At 34.1% G+C, this 23,383-nt stretch overlaps 3 protein-coding genes across 3 annotated transcripts in view; 1 reads left to right on the top strand and 2 right to left on the bottom strand.

Moving 5' to 3' along the window:
* Positions 1-1,536: 1,536 nt before the first annotated feature.
* Positions 1,537-4,173, bottom strand: LOC147063432 (uncharacterized). The gene is made up of 4 exons (XM_085959551.1): positions 3,792-4,173; positions 3,428-3,678; positions 3,185-3,339; positions 1,537-2,326 (listed from the first exon to the last, which is right to left on the bottom strand). The coding sequence occupies exons 1-4, from the start codon at positions 3,921-3,923 to the stop codon at positions 2,103-2,105; spliced, it is 762 nt and encodes a 253-aa protein (XP_085815677.1). The 5' UTR covers positions 3,924-4,173; the 3' UTR covers positions 1,537-2,102.
* A 22-nt stretch (positions 4,174-4,195) lies between these two features.
* Positions 4,196-23,383, bottom strand: part of LOC147063430 (uncharacterized) — a 31,093-nt gene continuing 11,905 nt past the window's right edge. Inside the window, exons 2-5 of the mRNA XM_085959414.1 lie at positions 17,099-17,513; positions 15,717-15,855; positions 6,315-6,460; positions 4,196-6,227 (exon numbers count right to left, since the gene is read on the bottom strand). Coding sequence (XP_085815540.1) covers positions 4,196-6,227; positions 6,315-6,460; positions 15,717-15,855; positions 17,099-17,513 — 2,732 coding nt within the window. The remainder of the gene's footprint in view (positions 6,228-6,314; positions 6,461-15,716; positions 15,856-17,098; positions 17,514-23,383) is intronic.
* LOC147063431 (GILT-like protein 1) lies at positions 20,057-20,921 on the top strand. The gene has a single exon (XM_085959662.1). It carries the CDS (start codon positions 20,120-20,122, stop codon positions 20,756-20,758), a length of 639 nt encoding a protein of 212 aa, XP_085815788.1. The 5' UTR covers positions 20,057-20,119; the 3' UTR covers positions 20,759-20,921.

Raw genomic sequence — 23,383 nt, 5'->3', positions numbered from 1 at the left:
AACCAATGAGGTGTCAGCTGACTACATAGTATGGAGCGGTTTTTTGGCAATGAAATTTCACATCGCTATTATGCAGGTGAGCCTAAACTGAACACGGACTTCGTCTTCGGCCCTGGCACCCCCCAAAATTATCAGATTGATTTTAAACATTGAAATTGAAAGACGATAAACTATACCTTTGGGCTTAGACAAATAAAAACACGGCCAAAAAATGATTTGTAATTTTCGAAAAATTTCTTAAATTTTAATTTTTAACACAAAAATTTCGAAACACTAATGTCTGGTTTTTTTAGAAACCCAATCCCTAATGGAACTGTCAAAAAATTCTCGGTGTCGACCCAAAGTGGGGGGCCCGGCGTGTCGGGTTGACCAGATAAGTGAGATAAACACATCATAAATTAGCTTTAATAGTAAAAAAAGTCGCCTGCGGGCGCTATTATACTTCATGACCGTGAACATTTTCAATTATATAATTGTGCAATATATTTTTTGATTATTATGTCTCGATACTCGACAGCTCCATTATTAAAGTAGATGTATTAAAAATCGCCAATAATTCACTGTATGAGTAGGTACCCTTAATTTGAACTAAAACACAATTTGAAAAACGTTAATGTAGTGTTTCACACTGCCTTTAATCTTCGCGGTAGGTAGGGGGCCCGCCAAATATCCTAGCTTGAGGGCCCGTTTCAGGATGTGGGGACCATGGTGTAGGTACACCAAGTGCAATAGACAAAAGGCCGATAAACGAGAAACTAGGCTGTGAAGAAGAAAAAGATCCTATGGGACTAATTTACATTATCCTCCTTGGCCCCCCCCCAATATTAAATCCTGGGTGCGCCACTGTATCCAACAAAAACACTTTCAAGAAAATATAATTTAAGATTTTTCAACCGTTTGATGTCTTATTATTTTTCGTTTTCTGTAATATGTGAATTCGTCCTGAAGATATACTTTGGGCACAGAATCTGTACCTACTTAACTAATTTTCCACTGAATCGTATGTACAACATACTGGATCTGAGGTACAGATATATTATATATTTAAATTAAATACATAGAACTTGATTTATTCAATTCACAAGAAATGAACCCTGTTTTTCTTGGTTGGCAAGGAAGAATTTAAATAAAAATAATGGATGAGATATATAGACAGTAAAATACATACAAAAGTTAGTAAACCATGAATTGGCCAGAGTTATTGATCAAATACCACCAAATAGATGATGTCACTGCAAACTATGACAATTATCTTCAAATTTCCCATTCTTAAATATTGTATGTGATTGGCGTAATTCCACGTAAAATCCAAACTAATATTGATGAATATTTTTGTCTATTTATATTTCTCTTATGTAAGTTAAAGATTTTACTACAAGCAGATGGCGTTAATTACCTGGATAATAATATGTTAATGGCATTATGCTATTCAACGGAGTTGGTTTAACAGTTATTTATTGATTAAATCGAACAATATAATATGCCTTCTACATATTATTGACAGTAAGGAACAATATATTTAAACAGAGGCACAGTCAAGGTCATAATAATATATTTATTAAGGCTTTTTATGCATTATCGACTGGTCTCCGGCTATCAGAAAGTGTGGCTGGTTGCTGCAACCATATACGTAAACGCTGAATTCCTTTATTTTTACCTTGTGGTTGTGGCAACCAAGGTTTCTGGAGATCAGTCGACAAGGCTGATTTAAATAAAATATAAATTTTGGGCAGTTTAGTTATTATTGTTTGAGATGTTGGTACCTTGGGTAAATAATAAAATAGTCCGCCATGGTGGGCATAATGTGGATGGATCACAAAAGAAACTATAATGAAGAAAAGAATGTGGGATGTGATATATTCTTGTTAAAACTGCTGAAACAACTTGAACTGTCACTTCGAAAACCAGACCACAATGATGGCGATGTAGGTTCATTCTGCGTATTAAAAAAAAATCAATTTACAGACATGTGACCCATACAGCAAAATAAATAATCATTATACATAATTTATGGCTACTTTACATAATTTATTTTATAACCAATGATATGTAGGTATTTATATTGATATTATATTATTTAAATGATTTGAAAATGGACAATTTTAAACTTCTGTATCGCTCTTGGCACCTGACGATTTTCCTTTTGCTTTGACAGTCTGCTTGTTGCCTGCGCTTTTGCTTCGTGGTTTCCTCCGTCCTCTACGTTTTATTCTACGGAGTTTTCCCCCTTCCTGGTTTCCAGCTGTTGACTTCAATGCTCCCTTTCTTTCAGGTTGAACTAGAACTCTGGCAAGTCCATCGTAGTTATTAATGATGCACAGCTTACCTAAAAAAGGTAAATGGGAACAAAAATATAAAAGGATCATTTTACTGGTACAAAGATCTACATAATATGGCGTGTAATGTTTACATAGTGAAAGTAAAATGGATTACTTTTTTTCTCTCCATTTAACTGTCTGTTTAATGTTATAATAGATTAGCAAAGACAAAGCAAAGGAACAGTACTATTTTTAAAATACATCCTACATCATATCCGATGATGCGTGTTCTGGTCGATATAATATGTTGTGGAGGAAAGCATTAATAGGGCCTTATTAGTTATGCCCGGGCAGAATGATAAAGACTTATTTATTATTTATTATATTTGAATAATTAAATTTTGTATGGCTATACAAGAGAAAATAATTATATCTAATTTTTCTATGAAACAATGAACCAAAATTAGGTTTAAAAATAATGTTTGATTTTACCAAAAAGTTTATAATGCGAACAAGATAATTTCGGAAAGATTTGTCGACAACAATTGACTTTTTAACGCCCTGTCAAAATAATAAATTAAATTTCAAGATATTTATCACTCTATTGGAGTAGGTACCATGCCATTAAACTCAATTAATCATTTGACCCATATACACAATATTATACAAAATGAGTTTACTGTAAAATAATAAATGTCTGATGTTTTATAATAATATATTAGATTCACTTAAATGCTTTACAAGTAGAAAAATATTGAATTATTTGTTTAACAACCACATGAAAAAAGGTAGGTATATCTATTTTAAAAATTAGTATTATGTATGCACTTTACCACAATCAGGACAGTTGAAATTCTACTGTACCCCAATCAGTATAGTGAAAGTCCTACAATGAACTTTTAAGAAAAAGTATTCTTTCAACTTACTGTCACAAAATTCTTCACCGCACTCGGTGCAAGACACGACTCTGGTTTCCACCACTCCTGATCTGTTCTTTGTTCTTCTTACAGCCGTATTCATTGTCAACTCTCTCTTGTCTCTCACAATTGTTCTCAATTCAGACTTGCCCAATTCAACCAACCTTTAACAGAAAGAAATAATATCACTACAATTGAATTTTAGTCAGAATGGAGTAGTCAATAAACAGTAATATGATTAGCAAAACAAACCTGCTAAAGTAATCTTCGTCTATTTTGGCTTTGGGTCGAAGCGATGTCAACATTTTCCAGTCGATAGAAACTGAATAAAGATCTTCTAGTTTTAGCGATTGCATTTCTATAGGGATTGGATCCATGAAAGTAAATTGTTTTTCTTCAAAACCTCTGGTGCCGAGTTTTTCGTAAGCTCTATATTCTTTTTTAGATATTTTAAACTTTTGTTCCTCTGCACCATCCCTGACCCTGATGTCTTCTGGACGAACCTTGCCAAACACATCATTCAATACTAGTTAAACTTTTAAAATATAACAACAAACTTAAATACATACATACAAATACAAATACATATTTTGATAATTATAATTTGGTTATTTACCTTCTCAGGTTTAATCTTGAAGTCTGGAACCTTCTCAAATGTTCTTCGGAATTCCTCTTGAGAGTTTATAGTCACCTTGGATAGATCTAAAACATCCGCAACTTCTTTCTTCTTTCCAAATATATCATCCATTGTGCAATGCTATTTTTAAGTTAAAGTCATTAGCTTATTTTAGAATTCAAAGCAGTATTTTGTTTAATCAATAGGGGAGGTATTAATATTGATCTAACAAAATTGTAGGGTATGTTTGCTATGGTGATCATATTGCATGTCAGCTAACTGCATCGACAATTTTCAAAATTGTTTTGAAAGCATTTTCTATAATATCAAAAGTGCATCGAATTATTACTTAGATATTAGGTATTTATTAATAGTAAAAAATGAGTCTTGAATATTTAATATTCTTAATCGATTTCCAAATCAACTTCATTTTTTGGGCTCGGAGATCGTTTTGATTTATCATATTTACCCCAAATCTGTTGTTGTTTTTTAAGACTATTTCGTAAAGATCTCAATTGGTCTAAAACTATTGGTTGATTTGATTCTGGATCACAGTAGTAGGCTGATTGTTCCCTTTTTGCTTTATTAAGAGAATCATAGTAATGTTTTCGGTTATCATATTTCTCCTTGTCTTTGGAATTTGTGTTATGGTCATTGTATTTTTTATAATTGTTACCAATGTCTGATAGTACCATGTTATCTTGACAATCGGATGGCCAGAGCTTAGAATTCCCGTATTTGTCAATCATAAATTTTTGCGATAAGGTCATGCCGTGGTTGGATGTGATTTTTTTTTCATAGATTTTTTTTTGATTTTGGTAATTCACATTATTCCGTATATGAACCACTCCTGACTTGTCACATTCGAGGGGGGAGATTTGTGTCGTCTCCACTATAACATTTCCAGAGTTAAACATTTTCTCCGGGCTTTGTTTTTTTTTCCTCCAATGGTTTTCACTCAAACTGACTCTATTTCTGTCGAGCGGATTTGTAGAGAATTGATTAATCAGCTCTCGTGGTGGACTCGGCGATCTATTGTCATCGCTCGAGTGTGAAGTGTATTGTTTCTCCTGAACACGCTTTCTTTGTCTGAGCTTACGTTTCTGAGTGTAAAATATATCCTTTTCACTTTGCTTTTTATATTGCATGGGTGGTACGTTCACTCCCCACTTTGGTCTGCTCTCCAAGTCTCTGTTGAATCGTTCTTCAGAAGCATATCTTTTCTCTTTCTTTCCTATGAGAGAATTTAATTTTTCTTCTGATGTGTTGTTACTATTACTTTGATCTACTATTGTATTGATATTATTGGTAGAATTTCTCATTCTGTCATTATCTATTATGGACTCGACAACAATGTTTTTATGAATAAATTCCAAATCTGTCTGCGTACTCACATCTACGCTGTTAGGATTTCTATATTTTGATGGTGTTAAAACTTTGCTTTCCCTGTTGGAGCCACTGTCGTCATCTGTTTGGGAATGGGTTTGATAAACAGTCTGTTGATGATGCGCTAAACCGTCATTTGTGAAGATCGAAGAATGCATCCCCATGGGTTGATGCATGCATGAGTATAAACTGTTAATGTGTTGGGGCATCAGAATTGCCATCTGAACCCCATTACTATGAGCAAAATGAACTGGAGTATATAGTTCATGGGGCATCGGAACTTGTACTAAACTAAGAGGGGGCTCTGTTAAAAGGTTTATTGGTTGACTGGGTTGCAGAATGGCATTATTCAACTCTGGGTTTTGTCTTGTTGCATCAAATTTTTGTTCATCGCTTAATTGTGATGCAATAGCTAAATTGTCACTTGTTTGGCGATTGAATCTTGCAGAATGAGGATGACACATTAACATGTTGGTTTCATTCGAACTTATGATGGCCTGGTGGGGTTTGCTATTTTTTTCCGGAGATAAATTACGCCTGGGACTATACGTCTGTTCGATATACTTATTTTGGATAATATTAGAATCGCTATTACTACATGGTAAGTTTAAATGTTTCTGTGGACTTTTTTCAGCATCCTTTGTGTTGTTATTAATATTGATTTCAGAATGAATGCTCATGGCATCAAAGTTATCTTGTAATCGTTTATTCTTCTTGTTTTCTTTCTCGAGTTTTGCTTGTTGCTCTGCTCTCTCTAATGCTTGTCTTAGTGCCTCTGTTCTTTTCTGTTCTCTTTTGCGTTTTTCCTCAGAGATCTTTTTTTCTTGATCCAGTCTTTGTTTTTCTAGATCTCTTTGCCGTCTATATCGGTCTTCTTCTTCTCTCTCTTCTCTGATTCTTCTGGATTTTTCTTCTCTTCTCTGCCTTTCTCTTTCTTCCAACTGTTGCATAATGGCGGTTTGTAATTCCAAGGCTTTAATTCTTCTCGATTCACGTTCTGCTTTTAAGCTGGCATCTATTGGGACATTTTGTCCGAGTAAATATGTGTTTCTGGAACATAAATAAATGCGGTATATACTATACAATTAATTCATACCTTTAATATAATATGATAATACGTGTTCCATTGCTACTAACCTATCAGAACCATTTTCTGAGCGGTAATCTCCATCACCCACCGATGAATGATTGCTCTGTTGATCGAGAAGAAGAATTTGCGTGTCGCCATTATCTATTGTCGTTAGGCTTCGTTCCACCCATGCCGGTGTCCCTTTCGCTTGCACCTTAGAAGACAACAATAGAAAGAATAAATTAATTGAATACAATTTTGAAGAGTTGAAGAGGCCAAACTCAAATGAGGAAATTTTTCTTTCTATCATTATGTATCATGACGTATCCGTATCATCAAAGATAGATGTACTTACAAATATGATAAAAGGCCGATGATAATAATAATTTAAGAGCAGATACTGGATATGTTTTCCTCTACGTCGGCTAAGAATCAAAGTAATTACCTATTATTAGAACCTTAATTTAAACCACAAAAGCCGGTAGCCAATATTAACGAAACCTGTAAAGTCCGTCTGTTGCATGATTATCAGTTAATTTCATCGTAATTAGATAGGTAGGTGACTAAATTGGTAAAGCACTTTGGCCAGAATCCAATGGATGTAGGTTCGAGTTCTGTCCGGTATCATATTATTAATAATAAGATTTTTTCAAATAAGCGTTTCCAACTTATGTATAGGTAATATTCGATACATAGAAAACCGAATAGTAAATAGGTACTTGATACATTATTGAAGGCTTTCATGTAAATAGTAAAAGTGGATTTTAACGGTGATAAAAATTATTTATAATAATATTTACTGTTATAATAATAAATGTACCAACTGTTGAAAATCATTACGAAGGTACCGCTTACCGTGAAGATATCTTCAAATAGTTTTTGTATGTCCGTATTGTTTTAGCCTTTTTTTTGTATTGTATCATAATATATACCTACTATTAAATTCATTTATTTGTGTTTTTTCTCCGTGATTTTCTCTCTCATGTCACTTTTATTAAATAACGTCAATCAGTAAACTCGGTCAAAGCTCACTTGAGAGCGTTTCGACCTCAGTCTTGGGTATATGTTCCTGAGACATTACGAGGCGTAAAAAAACTGTTGCTGCTTTACATCGGACGGAGCAGCGGAGCAGGTTGATTTGGAGGGATCTTTGTTTGTGTTGATATAGATCTTGCGTGTTGTCGCCGAGAAGGCTGCTTGATAGCCACACCATACGGGTCACGATACACAGCCACCAGGTTCCGACGAAGAAGAAGAAGAAGAAGAAGAAGAAGTAATATTTCATCACCTAAATAATTTGTTTTTTTCTTCGCCATACCCGAAAACCTCAATCTTGTGCATGCGCTTGACCTTTTGTTGGATGTAAAAAGGTAAATTGCTTCACTAGATAAAGTAACCATTAAAATACAGTATCGACTAAAATTTTCTGAAGTACACGGTGCCATGTCGTAGTATTAACGACATTATAAAAGAGACTTTGTTGACCTCGTACATTTTATGAGCGATCGATTTTTAAATTTAAATAATCCAGACTTAATTAGGTGGGTACTAGGTAAAAACAAGACGCCGGTCTAGGTAAGTAAGCAGTGACGTCCCTAGACAAAATGCCGCCTCTAGGCAGTGCCAAAATGCCACCACATTTTTTTTATACAGTACCTACTTTTTATCATCCTTTCGTGACTCATATATCTAAGAAATGTGTTGTTTGGATACATTACTAACAAGATATACTTATACCACTAAATCTAATTTAAATGCCATCTCTGCTTCAATAGCCAATATTGCGTTTCTACGGTTTCAGATAGCTAGGTACATATTTGGATAAATTTTAAATTAGGTATGCACGTGTCATTGCTGTTTCAATTCAATTTCAATTCAATTTATTTATTTTTATTTTTAACATATTGTGGACATTACACCAAGAACGTGACGTCCAAAGACAACGGAAGTAAGCTAGACATCGCGAACTCGACAAAAAAGTCCTGTTAAACTTTTATAGTAGGTACCTAATAAATACATTTTGTTTCCAACCAGTGAGCTGATTTTTTTTAATGGAAAGATATTTCCGTTATTACTAAGTTTAGGTAGCTATTTCTATATATACCTAATGATTCTCCTCAATTTGCCGCCCTTTAGGTAACTGCCGCCCCCAAGCGACGCTCAATCTGCCTACCCCCATGGGACGTCACTGTAAGTAAGTACCTTCTAGTTGGAACTAAAGTAGCATTTACAATTTACATAATAACGGCTATTTAGTAAATAATCATTGTGTAAGAATAGTTTTGTATACCTATGTCGTTTTGATGTGAAACTTAGGTATAAGCTGTAACGTAACATATGTGTGTATAATTAGTAGAATTGATTAATTTGTTTCGTTATGAAAAAATCCTGTGAAAAAATGTGCCAGTGACGTCCCTAAATAAAATGCCACCGGTTAGCCACCAGCTTTATCATTCTTGCATGAGTCCAATATCTAAGAAATGTGTTGTAAGGACTACGGATACATTACTAACAAAATATCAGACTAATTATTCTCAAATCTGCACATGTCGTTTCTGGTCACCAAGGACGTCGAAGGGCAACGGAAGTAAACTAGATATCGCGAACCCGACAAAACCAGTGAGCTAATTTTTTTAATGAAAAGATATTTACGTTATTACTAAGTTTAGGTAGCTATTTCTATATATTCGAAACGATTTTCTTCGATTTGCCGCCCTTCGAGTAACTGCCGCCCCCAAGAGACGCTCAATCTACCTACCCCCACGGGACGTCACTGATATGTGCTGACACCCGCGATTGTCGAGTGAACAAGCACTTTTAAGGAAGTAGGAAAGGGAAGAGTAATAGTTGTTCAAGTCGGTTCAACCAGCTAGCTGTTGGGCCCATCGGACCGTCCGACCTGGTCGCCACAACGGCCAATTTTATTGCATTTAGAAAAATTACGGTAAATTTACATACTGTCAGTTTCAACGTGAAGATATTTTTACTTAGATTGTACGTCAGTTTTGCTTATCTTTTGTTATCTATTTATTATTTTTGTAAATTTTGATTCAATGTGGTCTTTTCTCCCATGGGCATATTTAAAGATATATCTTCTTCTTATTCTTCTTCCACGGCGGTGGGATTTGGCCTCCTCCACAGCCGCTCTTCACTCACTCCGGTCTCTCGCCACACTTCTCCAGTTACCGGGTATTCCTATATGAAGCCAGTCCACTTCTACGGCGTCAGCCCATCTCCTTCTTGGACGGCCTCTGGGTCTCTTTCGTTGGGGTAGCCACTTCGACATGATCCTTGGCGCTCTAACTTCAGGCATTCTCTCCACATGTCCCGCCCATCGTAGTCTTTGGGACTTACAGTATCTTATGATTGTTTGCTGTTCAATCAGCTCTTCCAACTCGTGCTTCATTTTTATTCTGTAGTTCCCATTTTCCAACGTGGGTCCAAAGATTTTGCGGAGTATTTTGCGCTCGAAAACAGCTAATTTGTTTTTCTCGTTTTGAGTTAAGCACCAAGGCTCACAGCCATAAGTGACCACTGGCCTTATAATTATTTTATAAATTAGAAGTTTACTTCTTCGGCCTAAAATTTTCGACCCCACCAGTCGCTTGCAGGCATGCCAGCATTTATTCCCGGAGATAAGGCGGATTTTTATCTCCTCTGCTGTCTTATTTTGGGTATTTAGGCTGGATCCGAGATACGTGAACTTGTCCACCCCTTCATATGCATGCTGTCCTATGTCTATATTCTGCAGCGGTACCTGATCGCGTGTGCTGACGATAAAACGTTTAAAGATATATAAATTCAGTTAAAAAACATACACGAGTACATGGTGACCTCAGTCTTGGGCAACTGCTCCTAAGACATTTTCAGTAATAAAAAATACTGGTACTTGACAATCAAACGGTTCCGTGATACGCCGCTATTCAATAGCGTTTACGCAGTAACGTCCCTGGACAAAATGCCGCCCCATTTTTTATACAGTATTTTTATCATCCTTTCATGACTCCAATATTTAAGAAATGTGTTGTATGGATACAATACTAACAAAATATATACCACTAAATGTAATTTAAATGCCATACTTCAATAGACAATATTGCGTGTCCACGGTTACAGATATATTTAAATATACACCTGACAACTTTCAAAACTCGCGAATGACTGGCAAAAATATTAGAAAAATTAATTAGGTCAGTATGTACCTACCTATAATTCAAATATAATTCGCAAATATGCACGTGTCATTGCTAGTTATCAAGGATGACGTGACGTCCAAGGACAACGGAAGTAAACTAGACATCGCGAACCCGACAAAAAAAAATCAGGCCTTTTAAATCTTTTATGTTAACTAATACATTTTGTTTCCAACCAATGAGCTCAATCTTTTAATGGAAACATATTTCCGTTATTATTAAGTTTAGATACATATTTCTATATACACCCACTTGCCGCCTTTCAAGTAACTGCCGCCCCCAAGCGACGCTCAATCTGCCTTCCCCCACGGGACGTCACTGCGTTTACGTGGTAGAATTTTAATGGAATGGTTTTTTTTCGTAAACCCTTTGACGATATTATGGTGTTTATCTGTATAGGTACGCGTTAAGCCAAAATGTTTAACACCATTATATCATATTACGAGTATTATACTATACCAACAGTAAACTATTTTTTAAGTAGGTAAGTGTTAAAAGAAACACTATCCATCACGTAATTTATTACTCGTCTACGGTCTATGCGGCGTAGCCGTTTTCGGCTAGCAGCGTAGAGGTTTTAGGCAAGACGCGTAGCGGTCCAGTTGTAACTTGTAACACATTGCTTCAAATTACAATAATATGTGAATGAACCTTTATGTATGTCGAGTTAACCCCGTTAAAGTCGGCGCCGTTGCGTGTTTGCCAATGTTAAAGAAACGTTGGCAAATCAGAAAAAAAACTAAATTTAATATTATTATTGCGAAAATGGCCTCAATTTCATTTAATGATTATTTCTGTGGTACGCTGGCGAAACCTGTTATTTCCGTTTTACTAAAACTTGTAGGAGATGGAAATTAATCCAATGCGAAAGTAAATAACTATTAATTAAATCCTTTACTTATACGAATAAAATTGTTGCTTTTCGGTTTATAAAAATATATGACTGATGTAATACCTATTAGCTAGATGGTTATAAATATTGTAAATGGTTTAAGACGCATAGATAATTAATACTGTGTAATTTTCTTTCGATGTTTTTAATATTTAAAACGGTACCCGACATTACCGCCCGAACAAATCCGCCTAGACAAAACCGCCCGCAAAAAATGGAAAAATATGTAAAACAAGTGCTCTTTTGGTTTTTAGAATTGCTTATAAATATATAAATTTACATAGGTACTTACGATAATCAGTGTAATTTGAGATTTAATCCGTAGCAGTGGTGTTGTTAGTAGAATAATAACTTAAAATCATCAGCTTTTAACACTTAGTACTAAACGGAAGACTGCAAGAGTTAATGCCTTTGTATGGTAGTATTTCTAATTTAGAATATTTAAGAAGGTTAGCACACAATATTGAAATTTAATTTTAAATAATTTATATATTTTTTATGTCTTTATTTTTTATATATCCTTTATTCGCATGTTTTTTTATTTGTGTATTTAAAATATAATATTATGTAAAAATAAAAATAGCCTTTCTAAATTGTTTTGGCGGTAATTTCCGGGTGGTTTTGTCGGGACCCCATTTAAAATATATATAATACTAGCTGACCCGGCAAACGTTGTTCTGCCATATAAATTATTTCTAGTGAATATTTTGGTTGTTAAATAAAAAATAACGAATGTATCGTAAGTGTGTGGGGATGGGATCTATGACAGAAAGAGGAATAGAGCGCTGTAGACGATGACCGCCGATAAAAACAAAAAAAACATTAACCATTCATTTTCTCAATTCAAAATGAGTAATGATGTTCATAATGAATGAATTACCTGTGACAGGATCTCGTTGTTTAATGTTTATGCAATATCCGTCTTGTCCCTTCCAGAAAATTAGCGGATATTGGAGAGCGTCCTATGAACGGTGTGTGTCAGCGATGAACTCCAGATTATTGTTTCTTCTTCGAATCACGATTTCTCGCGTCGATGTGCGGTCGCCAACCATGATTCCAGCAATGTCGTCAACAACAGGCGCATTGAATCGACGCACGTGCTCTCCAGCTGGTGTTTTATCAGGATTGATGACAATAGCGTGATTGTCACTTTGCAATTCGTGCATGTGTGCTTTGAAGAATTTCAATAATTCATTGTGCTCATTCAATACGGCGTCCAGTTTGCCGACGATGCACCTGGCATTAGGCAAATTGAGGTTATTGTAGCCGCAACGTGCATCCACACGATTGATGTCCTTACCGTCCATGAAGTAGATTTGTAAAAATGTATGTGGTTCGTTTGGCATTGGCAGCAATGAGCCTACTTTGTGGTATACTTGGCCTTTGATTTTGAACGTAGAATGGAATTGTTGACCATTTGCCGCAGTATTGTGAACTATTTCTGTTGCTCCGGACGAAATCATTTGGAAGCATAAGTTGAATGTGCGAATGGACTTCAGGAACAGGTTTGAATCTGGAACCGTGCCGATGAGCAAGCTGTTCAATGGTTCTGGTGGTATCTCAATTTCTGGTAGTTGCACTTTTCCTGATGCGCAACATATCCCGGCTGATTCATGTTTGAATTTGAGCGCATGACAATGGGGACATTCTTTGTCCATAGCACCAATCAGCACTTTCGGATGAGCGGAATATTCAATATCTGGCTCGTACTCGAATGCGAGACGAAGGAACGAAGCGGATGTAAATGTTCGATGTACTTGTTGGCGTTGTCGGTCATTTGCTCTGCGTGTGTTAACTACGAACCGGCGCGCTTGGCTCCGTTCCAATTGTCGTTGTTGATTTCGTTCAGTTCGTGCCTCTTGTGATTGAGATGCACGCAATTGCGACATGCTTACACGCACGTTTTTGTTATCTTGTTGGATTTGTTCGTCTGTTCTTTCTGCTCTACTATTTCGCATGTTTGTTGCTTTATTAGTTCGACGGCCCAAATGGCCCTCCTTGCGTCTTGCTGGCATTGTGCACTGTAATACACGCACATAAAAATAGATAAATTAAAATAAATCGTACAAAATTTTGCACGCACTGCGTTGTGATATGCCGAATGAAATGTCAAAATGACGCGACGCTTCTCTTGAATTCTTCTCGGACGTAGAGCCATCTGTCATTCAACAACATAAATAATTTCGTTCTGTTTGAAATACGAACGACGGTTAAATTTGTTCATACAAAAATAATAAAATCGCGATTAAAAAATGGGAGGGTGGGGGTAGGAGAGTGAAAATTTGGGGTTATATGTATTTTTTTATGCCAAATAAAAAAAAAATACAAAAAAAAATTGTCAAAAAAATAAAAGAAAAATTTTCTGGATAGAGATACCCTAATCACCTAGCGGTATGAAATATACTTGTTGACCTATTCTCATACCTAACAAATATACATAAAAAAAATCATAAAAATCGGTCGAGCCACTTCGGAGGAGTTCGACCACAAACATCGTGACACGAGATTTTTATATATATAGAGATATATTATAAGCTAAATTTTGAATGAATACAAAAAAAGACAAAATGTGGTTGATAAGTTTTAATATTTTTGAAACTAAACACTACATTTCATTTATAGGAATCCACTGCATAATAAGTAATTTTGTTTATCAATATTTGGAAGCTTTTGTGAGTTATTTACCTGTTGGTAATTTGTCTATGATGCTATTTTGCCTCAAGATATTTAAAGAAATATTTTTAGTTAGACAAAAAGATACATTTAAATGAATGAATTGAATTTAGACTCTAGTCAGTGATTCCCAATGTTGGCGATGTCGCCCCCCTGGGGGGTGCTGAAGCGATTCAGGGACGGTGGACGCAAAAATGTAGCAGAAGAAAATTTCGAAAAACTATCCGTACATGTTTCATGTGTTGTGTAAATTATAGTTAATTCGTAGTGATTTCTATATTTTCTAAACGAACACACAACATTATAACATTGATATTTTCAAGTAACAAACACAGAAGAATCTCTAAAATTACAAGAATAATAACAGAAGTGCTTAGTGACAATGAGGAATTGAAATTCAAATTGAAATACGGCTATCAAACGTTCTGTAGTTTATCTTGGATCTATGGATAGTACATTTTTTTTAATTGCATTTCCTTCATCATATTTAGTGGATTTAGTGAGGTCACAAATCTGTTAACTAAAAAAGAAACCGAATGCAAATAACAAATTGTGGTGATTTAAGAATGCTGATGACAAAAATAAAGTCCAGCATTAATAAATTGGTGGCAGCACACCAGGTTCATCTTTTGTCTTTATTGTTATTTGTAATTTTTATTGTTAGTATAGTTACAATGGTTGATTTTAATGACTAAGTTTTCAATACAGACATTATCTGATTTATAACACCATCTTCATTTACTACGAATAGATACAGATAATAGATATGTACACAAAGGGACACTTCTTAAAGAATATAGATTTCCATGGGGGCGTTTGAGTTTTTTTTTCTGCAAAGGAGTAGGTAGTTCAGCAAATAAGTTTCGGAATCAATGTTCTTGAATCTAGATAGACGGAGTCTTATATTTATTTAAAATCGAACTGACTTCAAAATTCGATTTTAGAATCAAATGATTGTACGCATGGTTGTATTAGTAACACATTCATTACCAAAAATAAAATGGCGGCTTGAGGTCTATTTTGAAGTCTTGCTTTGTTAACATAACCTACTTACGCATTGCTCGGTGTTTTACGTGATTATTCATCTTTAAATAATCCTGGATGTTTGCTTTTGGCTGCCTACATAAAATTGATGACGAAGTATCTTTCCACAAGCTTTTTAGCTACGGCAATATGTAAGATGCGTAAAATATAAAATTTAAGTCGAATTTAATTATACATTATCCAATCCGAAGAATTACAATATTTCTGGTTTATCTAGCAATATCTGCACATTTAATTATGTATGTAATTAACTAATTGGGTGAATTTGAAATTATAATGAAATGTCAAAGTAGACGTGTGAAGTTCTCTTCAAATAAAGATTATAATGCTCTCACCTGTTTTGCTTTAATTTCACACATTCGGGTTCCATCTCGATAGGTTTTTTTTAACAATTTTGCTTTCGGCCTAATTTAAAATCAGTTTTTTGAGGCGATTCTCATAGATAGCGAAAGTAGGTACTCACTACTTAAATTTTAACCAAATTAGCGTTGACACTATTTTATACCGGGTCTTTAAAATATAATTTAAATTTGAATTTTACTTTCATAATAACTAGGGCGATATATTAAACACGTTTTTTATTTATGTCTGTAACATATAAATACTTATATTGAGTCTTTAACTCTTCGCAAAATATGTGTTGTAAAATAATATATCAATATATTAACCTGTGGGAGTCTGGCATCAGGTTGCTGGGGTTCCCAAAGTCTTCCTGCGGCCATTCCGCGGTCTCCCCAACGCGGACGTTGGTCACTCTCTTCTTTTGATTGGACTACACCCGAGTCTCGACGAATTTCGTCAGGATTTCTTGAAAAAAATATATGTATATATTGGTATATACTTTTCACTCACAATCACCTGCTTAATGGAAAACAATAAATAACCGTTACGAGAGGCAGTAGGTGACTGCCTTTGTTCCCAATTTGAAACATAAAGTGGGTAAGATTTGTAAATAAGCACTTCGCGTGACTCCTTTTACGAGTTTTGATTTTGGTTAAAACCACTACCGCCCAATAGGGAAACATAATAAGCACTGGTTGACTTATTCTTGCTGTCGCTATAAGTGTTACGCAGCTTTTAGCACCTGCGCCCTATAATTATTAATACACAATAAAAATGGATAGGCATGTATTAGCAATGCGCGCGCACGTTTGTTGTTTTGCGTTACAGGTTAGTCGAGAAAGATTTCATAATGTAAGTGATGGGTTAATTTGTTAGTTTATAAAACCATATGTAGTATTTTCATCAGAAATCCCGAAAAATAAAATTTAAACGGTCTCTGTAAATAAGTTAAATGCATTCAATATAGCAATGTCAAATTGGGTAGATAATCAAAAAATGGCTAGCTGATTACTGACATAACAATCACCTCATATTTTGACTTCACTTCGGATGTTGATATATTCCACCTACGTGAGGATGAGTATAGGTGGGCGTTGTTTTATGTGCTTCCATGCTTTACAATTGTTGTACCTTTTACTTTACTTTTCATACTGTATATATGTTTATTTCTTCTTTACACTGTTTTAATACTATTTCTTCGTTTTTAAATGTCATATTGTGAACGTCTTAAACGTTGACGTTGTAAAATAAATAAATAAATTTGAATTTGAATTCATTCCTGAAGATGGTGATATATGAGTTAAATACCTATATATCACTCGGTAAGATTTATTTTATATAGTGTGTGTTTTATGTCAGAAATAAGATTAAAATTTATTATAATTAGTGCACTAGATCGAACGTATATTGAAAAAAAAATCATGTTTTTGTGTCCAGTCGCGAGATCGAACTTGTGAACCATGGCCTCACAGACGAAGTTTGTTATCGACCCTATTAAAATGAACGATTCTTTTATTTGCGTGTCAGTTTATATTTCAAATTTAGAATTTATGTTTTTTCTCACCTTACGTCTTCTTCGTGTGTCGCTCTCTCCTACACATATATATGCGTTTTCTTTCATGCGTAACATACAGGCAGATATATAAATCAGGATAGTTATAAATATTGTAATAATATTATTATTAATGTAATAGATCGATAAACCCACCTGTCATTATATTGCCAAGCAGGGACGGGCAGATGATATTGAGCGTTGTCTTTCTTAAAGTTCCTCTGCTTATTCTGCCAAAGCTCTGGCGAAGACTGCGGTGCTGATTCGCTGGCATATCCTGAAGTCTCTCCTTCGCCATCTTCATACCCGTATTTATTTGGCTTCCCTGCAGCTGCCAGCTTCTGAACTGGTTCCGTACCACCGTTGTCGCCAGGTGTTTCGTCGTTGTACCTCAATATTGGCGGTAATGACGGACTTCGCTGTCTTCTTGGTAAGAGGTCCTGCTGCGTTATGGCAGGGCAGGTATTTCTGATTTCTAGTGTTGAGCCATAGCGGCTTCTGCTTTGTGAATATTCCAATCGATATGCTGGTGGAGGGAGGCCCCAGGGTGTACAGAAGTTTTCCATTTCAGCTGAAATGTTGAAAAATATTATGTATTGGGTGATGAAATTAGTGGGCGTGTGAAAAAATGCTAGACTTAATGGAGGTCAGATATTTGAATTGTACAAGCTACTTATAGAAGCAATTGCTTTCATAGACCTTCAATTTTCTTTAAAAAAACGTTAAAATTTTAGCCAGAGGTGAAGGTTGAATATTATTATTAAAATATATGAGAACTAAAGTGAGATAATTTTTGTGAGATATGTATAATAAAAGAAGTAAATGTATATTCATATATTATATAATTACCCAATTTATATTAAAATTAGTTATGCATGTCACGTGTTTTATAAATAAATGATTATGCGAGAAAATTGGAATTTGAGACCAGTTTACGGAAAGATAATATTAATATGAGCAGATAAGGTAAGGGCTGTTTTTACATGACTGAATAACATGTATATAGTCATGACTTTAAGCTGAGATGCCCATGGTAGCCGAGGGGATAACGTGTCGGCCTATAATGTCGTGGGTCCCGGGTTCCAATCCCAAGTCTGTCAAAAAAAAAACAAATGTTGTTTTTCAATGTGTATTTGGATCCAGAGAATGGACCTATAATATTGAGCAAGTTAAGGCGCTTGCCTTCCACCCGAGAGTTCTGGGTTCGATTCCCTGTCAAGACATAATATTTATGTGTTTTTATTAAAGCCTGGATGTTTGCGATTGTTCAAAATTACTAACAACCACCTTGTACGAAAAAGCAAGGTCATGGTTATTAATAATTCTTTAAAAAAATCTATATCTCGTAAAATCAAAAATCTGTGAATACAACCAGCACGCTGTGGAGGCCCATATATGTAATCTCCTTAGGATCGGACATGGTATAAAAAAACAATCTGAGAATAAGAACTACAATGACAGATGCTGTCTTTACGGTCATACTATAATATCGTCACTGTTCTGGCAGAAGACACTAATTCAAAAAAATGACATATTGAGTTAGTTATACCAAAATGTTCCTTATTTCAAACTTTACCGTCTGGAAACCTTCTTAATAAATAAACAGTCTTTATTTTAAAGTCATCCTTTTTACGATTATTTAATAAACTCACATGATAGACCATTTCAAACAAATTAACAACTTCAAAGTCAAATTACTCAAAACTAGAATTCTCCAGTTAGTGTGTTCTGCCAGAATATGGTGTGTGGCGTCGCCTCTCAGAATTAATAACGCTCAGACTATTCATGTTTCGTATTAGATGGATACACGAATCATTGATGTGGTGTCGAGGATGAGAACTTCTAATTAGAAAGTTAGCATTATTTGTCCACTTAATTCAGGACTATTCTAAATAGTTAACAATATAACACGTGTTTCCGTTATTTTTATTGCTCCAAAATAACATGGATTTTACTCGGAGTAATGTGGTGAACAGGGTGGTTATCTACAATACTTTTAATACACGGCGCTGCGTGATTCCAAACGCATCTGATTAGAGTAAAATATGACGTGTTAAAAATATTTTGTAGTACTATTCAACGACATTCGACAGCTCGCTGTTAATGCGGTCGTGATCGGCCGTGTTCAAAAACAACCCGCCTGATCGTTAAATTTCTGGGATAATTAACTGTCTGAATACGACATATCATATTTATGACCCTTTTTATTGATTTTGGAGTTGATTGATATTTTAGAATAGCCCGACTGATCAGAGGTGTGGCAGATAGGTGAAAAAAATTCAAAATTATGTCCGATAACGGAAATGGTACAGCAAAAACAATATGTTGGTATTATTTGTCTGATTAAACTCTTGACTTATATATTTAAAAACATATTCTTTCTGTTGTCTATTTAAACCATATATTTGATTAAAATTACTTTTGTGGAAAGTATTATAATAGCTTACAAGTATTTATGGGAAAACGTAGTGTTGAACATATTAAATTCCAATGGATTCAAGCTCTGTACTATTCCATTTAAGTCGTTTTTTGCGACCCGGGTTTCGCCTTTCGGCATCTTCAGGGGCCGAGTACACTTACCAAAGGTAAACACACACTGACAACGAATACTCTTAACTCTAGCTTATATAATAAATCAATACAATAAAGTAGATAAAAACTCCATTGGCTACCTATCAAGTCAAAGGTCACAAAAATACAATAAACCAATTATGAATAGTTGAAGTGTCAGTAAATAAGCTGTGTTTACCTTTGGTAAGTGTCCACGGCGCCTGAAGATGCCGAAAGGCGAAACCCGGGTTGCAAAAAACGATTTAAATGGAATAATACAGAGCTTGAATCCATTAGAATTTAAATTCAATTTCCATCAAGTACCTTCAGTCGATAGTATTAATATTGAACATATTAATAAGTGTTTGTTTTTATTAATAATAAGGCGTAATATATTTAAGATAAACAATTATCAAGATTACTTTTTCGTTTAGTAATGTTAATGTACGCGTAGTAAAAATATCATTTAATAAGTAGGAAAAAATTATTGTATTAATATATTTGATAACCTTTTATTCATTTGACTGAACTGTTTGAATTATCTGGAAGACAATTTATAAAGGATTCAATGATGTCAGTATAAGTTTATTTGTTTTCACTCAAACACGTCTTTATATTAAATAAAAAATGGCAATTATTAAAGGTATTTTTACACTAGTATTAGCCGTCATATTAATTAGTGATAAAACCAATTCCATGTACGTTGTAGACAGTGTTCAAAAAATCCACGTGTCTTTCTACGTCACTAGTGGTTGCCAGGATACAATCAGTTTTATAACTAATCAATTATATCCAACGTACAGAGAATTAAAAGACTATATAACCGTTGAGTTTATACCGTGGGGGAAAACGACTAGAAATGGCGGCGAATTGATGTGCCAGTTTGGACCGAAGGATTGTATCGCAAATAGGATTCAATCTTGCACTCTCCACATGCTGGGCGATGATCAACAGAGACAAGTGGAGTATATGAATTGTGAATTTTCAACGTTGTCTTCGACTGTACAAAACTACAATTGCGTAGCAGCTGTAAATATTTCTCCAATCTACGTAAACCAGTGTGCTGGATCGTCTTTAGGATTATTTTTGGAGGAGCAAGCCGAAAAGAAGACGCAAACCATTCCTTTGAATTTTGTTCCGACGATTGTTTTTAACAATAATTTTGATGCTGTATTGCAGGAGAATGCATTCAAGGACTTTAGAAGTGTTACATGTGGTCTCTTACAACAATATTATCCATGTGCTTGCGGGTGCAATTCATATTAAAATAGTTGTATAGATATATTAATTAATATATTATAAAATAAAATGTCTGCTTAATCAAAGAAACCAGCACAAATATAAAATTAAATTTTTATGAAAGCCGTTGAAAGGAGTATTTTTTATTACTTTATTGTATATGCCTAATGACACTTCATGAAAGATTAATAGTCACAAAATACTTAATTATATTTTGAATAATATTTTGAAATACCTACATTTTAGGAAATACTTTGTAGTATTTAAAAAATATTGAATTGAATTATATTTCATCACAAAAACAGTATTGATTGATGTATTTGGCAATACTTTTGGATAATTTTATTGTACTTCAAAGATGTAAAACGTAATAGTATAAACAGGTAAAAATATAATATATTGAATTATCATTTAATTATATATAATATATACTAACTACATACACAATAATATATAACACGTGTTTTTATTCGACTACAGATTTCAAATAAACGTATTAAAGATACAGTAATATGATGAATCTGTATACCAACATAACTGTAAGCGAATAATATTAATCACTATAAGCTATTTTTTTTAAAAAACAATATAAAAGTAGCATATAATTGATTTTATGTGATAATAGTATAATGTATTAATATCTAGTACAGAGATCGGTGGTGAATATTTGTTACGTCCCCTACTGGGTTCGGAATGTTTATCCTCAAATAAACAAATTATGGAAAAACGGGCCTTCTAAATAAAATATCAATTTATTTTCATTATGAATCTTATTTGAATAAACATAATATACCTATTCTATAACACCTTTTTTAAAAATTAATCCATTGTATTAAAAAAACTCGGTGAATAGTCCTGGTTGTACCTACATATAAGGCATGTGTTGCAATTTAAAAAATATGTAAAACAATACGAACCGAATAAAGGAAGACATGACAATAAAATAATTTCTACACATTTATTATTTTATTTTCATTGGCAATAAACGTACGATGCAGAGTTAAACTACTTTACAGCACATAATTAAATTAATATCAAATGTGTTTTAGAATTTTATTGTTTTGAGAAAGTGTAAATCCATATTTCTTTTTTATATTAAACTGTCTAAACAACATATACATTATTCATGTGCGTAATATGTAGGCTAAAATCATTATAAATACTTTACGTTGAAAGAATGAGAAATTATGGAAATAATAGCTTATGAAATATTCATGTCAGAATCGTTATAAAATACACCGACTAACATTATTTCTTCAAGCTTTATCAGTGTAAAAATCTTTCGTAACACTGAGCTTATCTAGAGTAAATTATTCTAAAAATTGGCCACTAATTATTTCCATGCAATAATAGCTTAAAACATTTTTACATATAACTATATAATATTTAATAGTACACTTTTCTTTCACTGTTTTCAGATTCAGTCCTAAAACAGTATTTTACAGTCATTCATAATCTTTCGTGAGGTTTAAAAGACACACTGATTGAATCATTAATTATTAATTACATCTGTCTTCCTTATTATTACTCATAATTGACACAATATAAACTTACTGGTGGCGAAGTCTGTCTATCGGACAGAAATAAAGTGTTAATAATAAAAATATACATTCAGATGGTAACCGACGCGTTATAATATACCTGCGGCATAAGGCGCATATATTAACATTTATTATATATATTTTTTTTAAATATTCGGTTTTACTCGTATATTTCAGAATCATCCGAATATGTTCAGCTAATTTTAAATATTGTTTTTTTTACATAAAATATCCTTTGTTTTTTCTTCAAAGTGCGTCGCTAGTAATCCGTATTCACATGCAAATTAGTTACGATTACAGATCCAATAATTTCATTGTACTTATTCTTTTATCTCATCCGTTTGAGAGATGCGGCTAAATTCTTTCTAACCAGCGGTGCCACCTGCCAATATTCGTGTCGATGCGTTTAATGTGGTTAAAGCGCAGACGAAGAGAGACTGAGTGCTATGCTGTGTTACACTGCTTCACATAAACGTAAAAAGTATAGGTATATTATCTGATAATTTACAAACTAAATGTTACCTACATACAATTATTAGATGACAACTAAATTCTATACTTGGATTATTTTTCGATCTTTGTTCTTCTGAAAACGATGTTATGTTATGTGGACACATTTTTTCGAAACACTTGATTCTCACCACTTTTAGTGTTTTTTAAATCTTGCATTTTTTTCTGTCATCTAGCTTGTTTTCTTACCCTATCTAGCGTATTTTTGTGAATGATAGTTGGAAACACAGTTTTTAACAATGCCTTGGCCACCATGATAAATGCACTTAAAGATGTCGCTACGAGCTTACCACGTTCTAATAATTGCATTGCAATGGTCTAAAAAATCTCGTATTTATATCATTTTACGAATCACGGTAAACGTTAAATAAACACTTAGTATCGAGTGTCCGCCACTAGTATTAACCAAGTGAGAGTATTTATAGTAATTTCATTTTAACACGGAACATGTTTTACTCATGATCTCCAACTCAAAAGCGTTACGAAAAATAGACGTAGAATAACTATAGACGCGCAGCCCGCCCACTCCGATTACTTAAGAGCGCCGATTATTTTCATTTTACGTTCAGTAGCCTACATTCTGTGCTACGTATTGTTTGTC

Source organism: Rhyacophila brunnea, unplaced genomic scaffold (assembly GCF_057557595.1).
Source record: "Rhyacophila brunnea isolate RB1 unplaced genomic scaffold, BYU_Rbru_1.0 scaffold_9, whole genome shotgun sequence".
NCBI lineage: Eukaryota > Metazoa > Arthropoda > Insecta > Trichoptera > Rhyacophilidae > Rhyacophila > Rhyacophila brunnea.
Note: the sequence above shows the minus strand (reverse complement) of the source record. Positions and strands in the feature narration are given on the sequence as shown.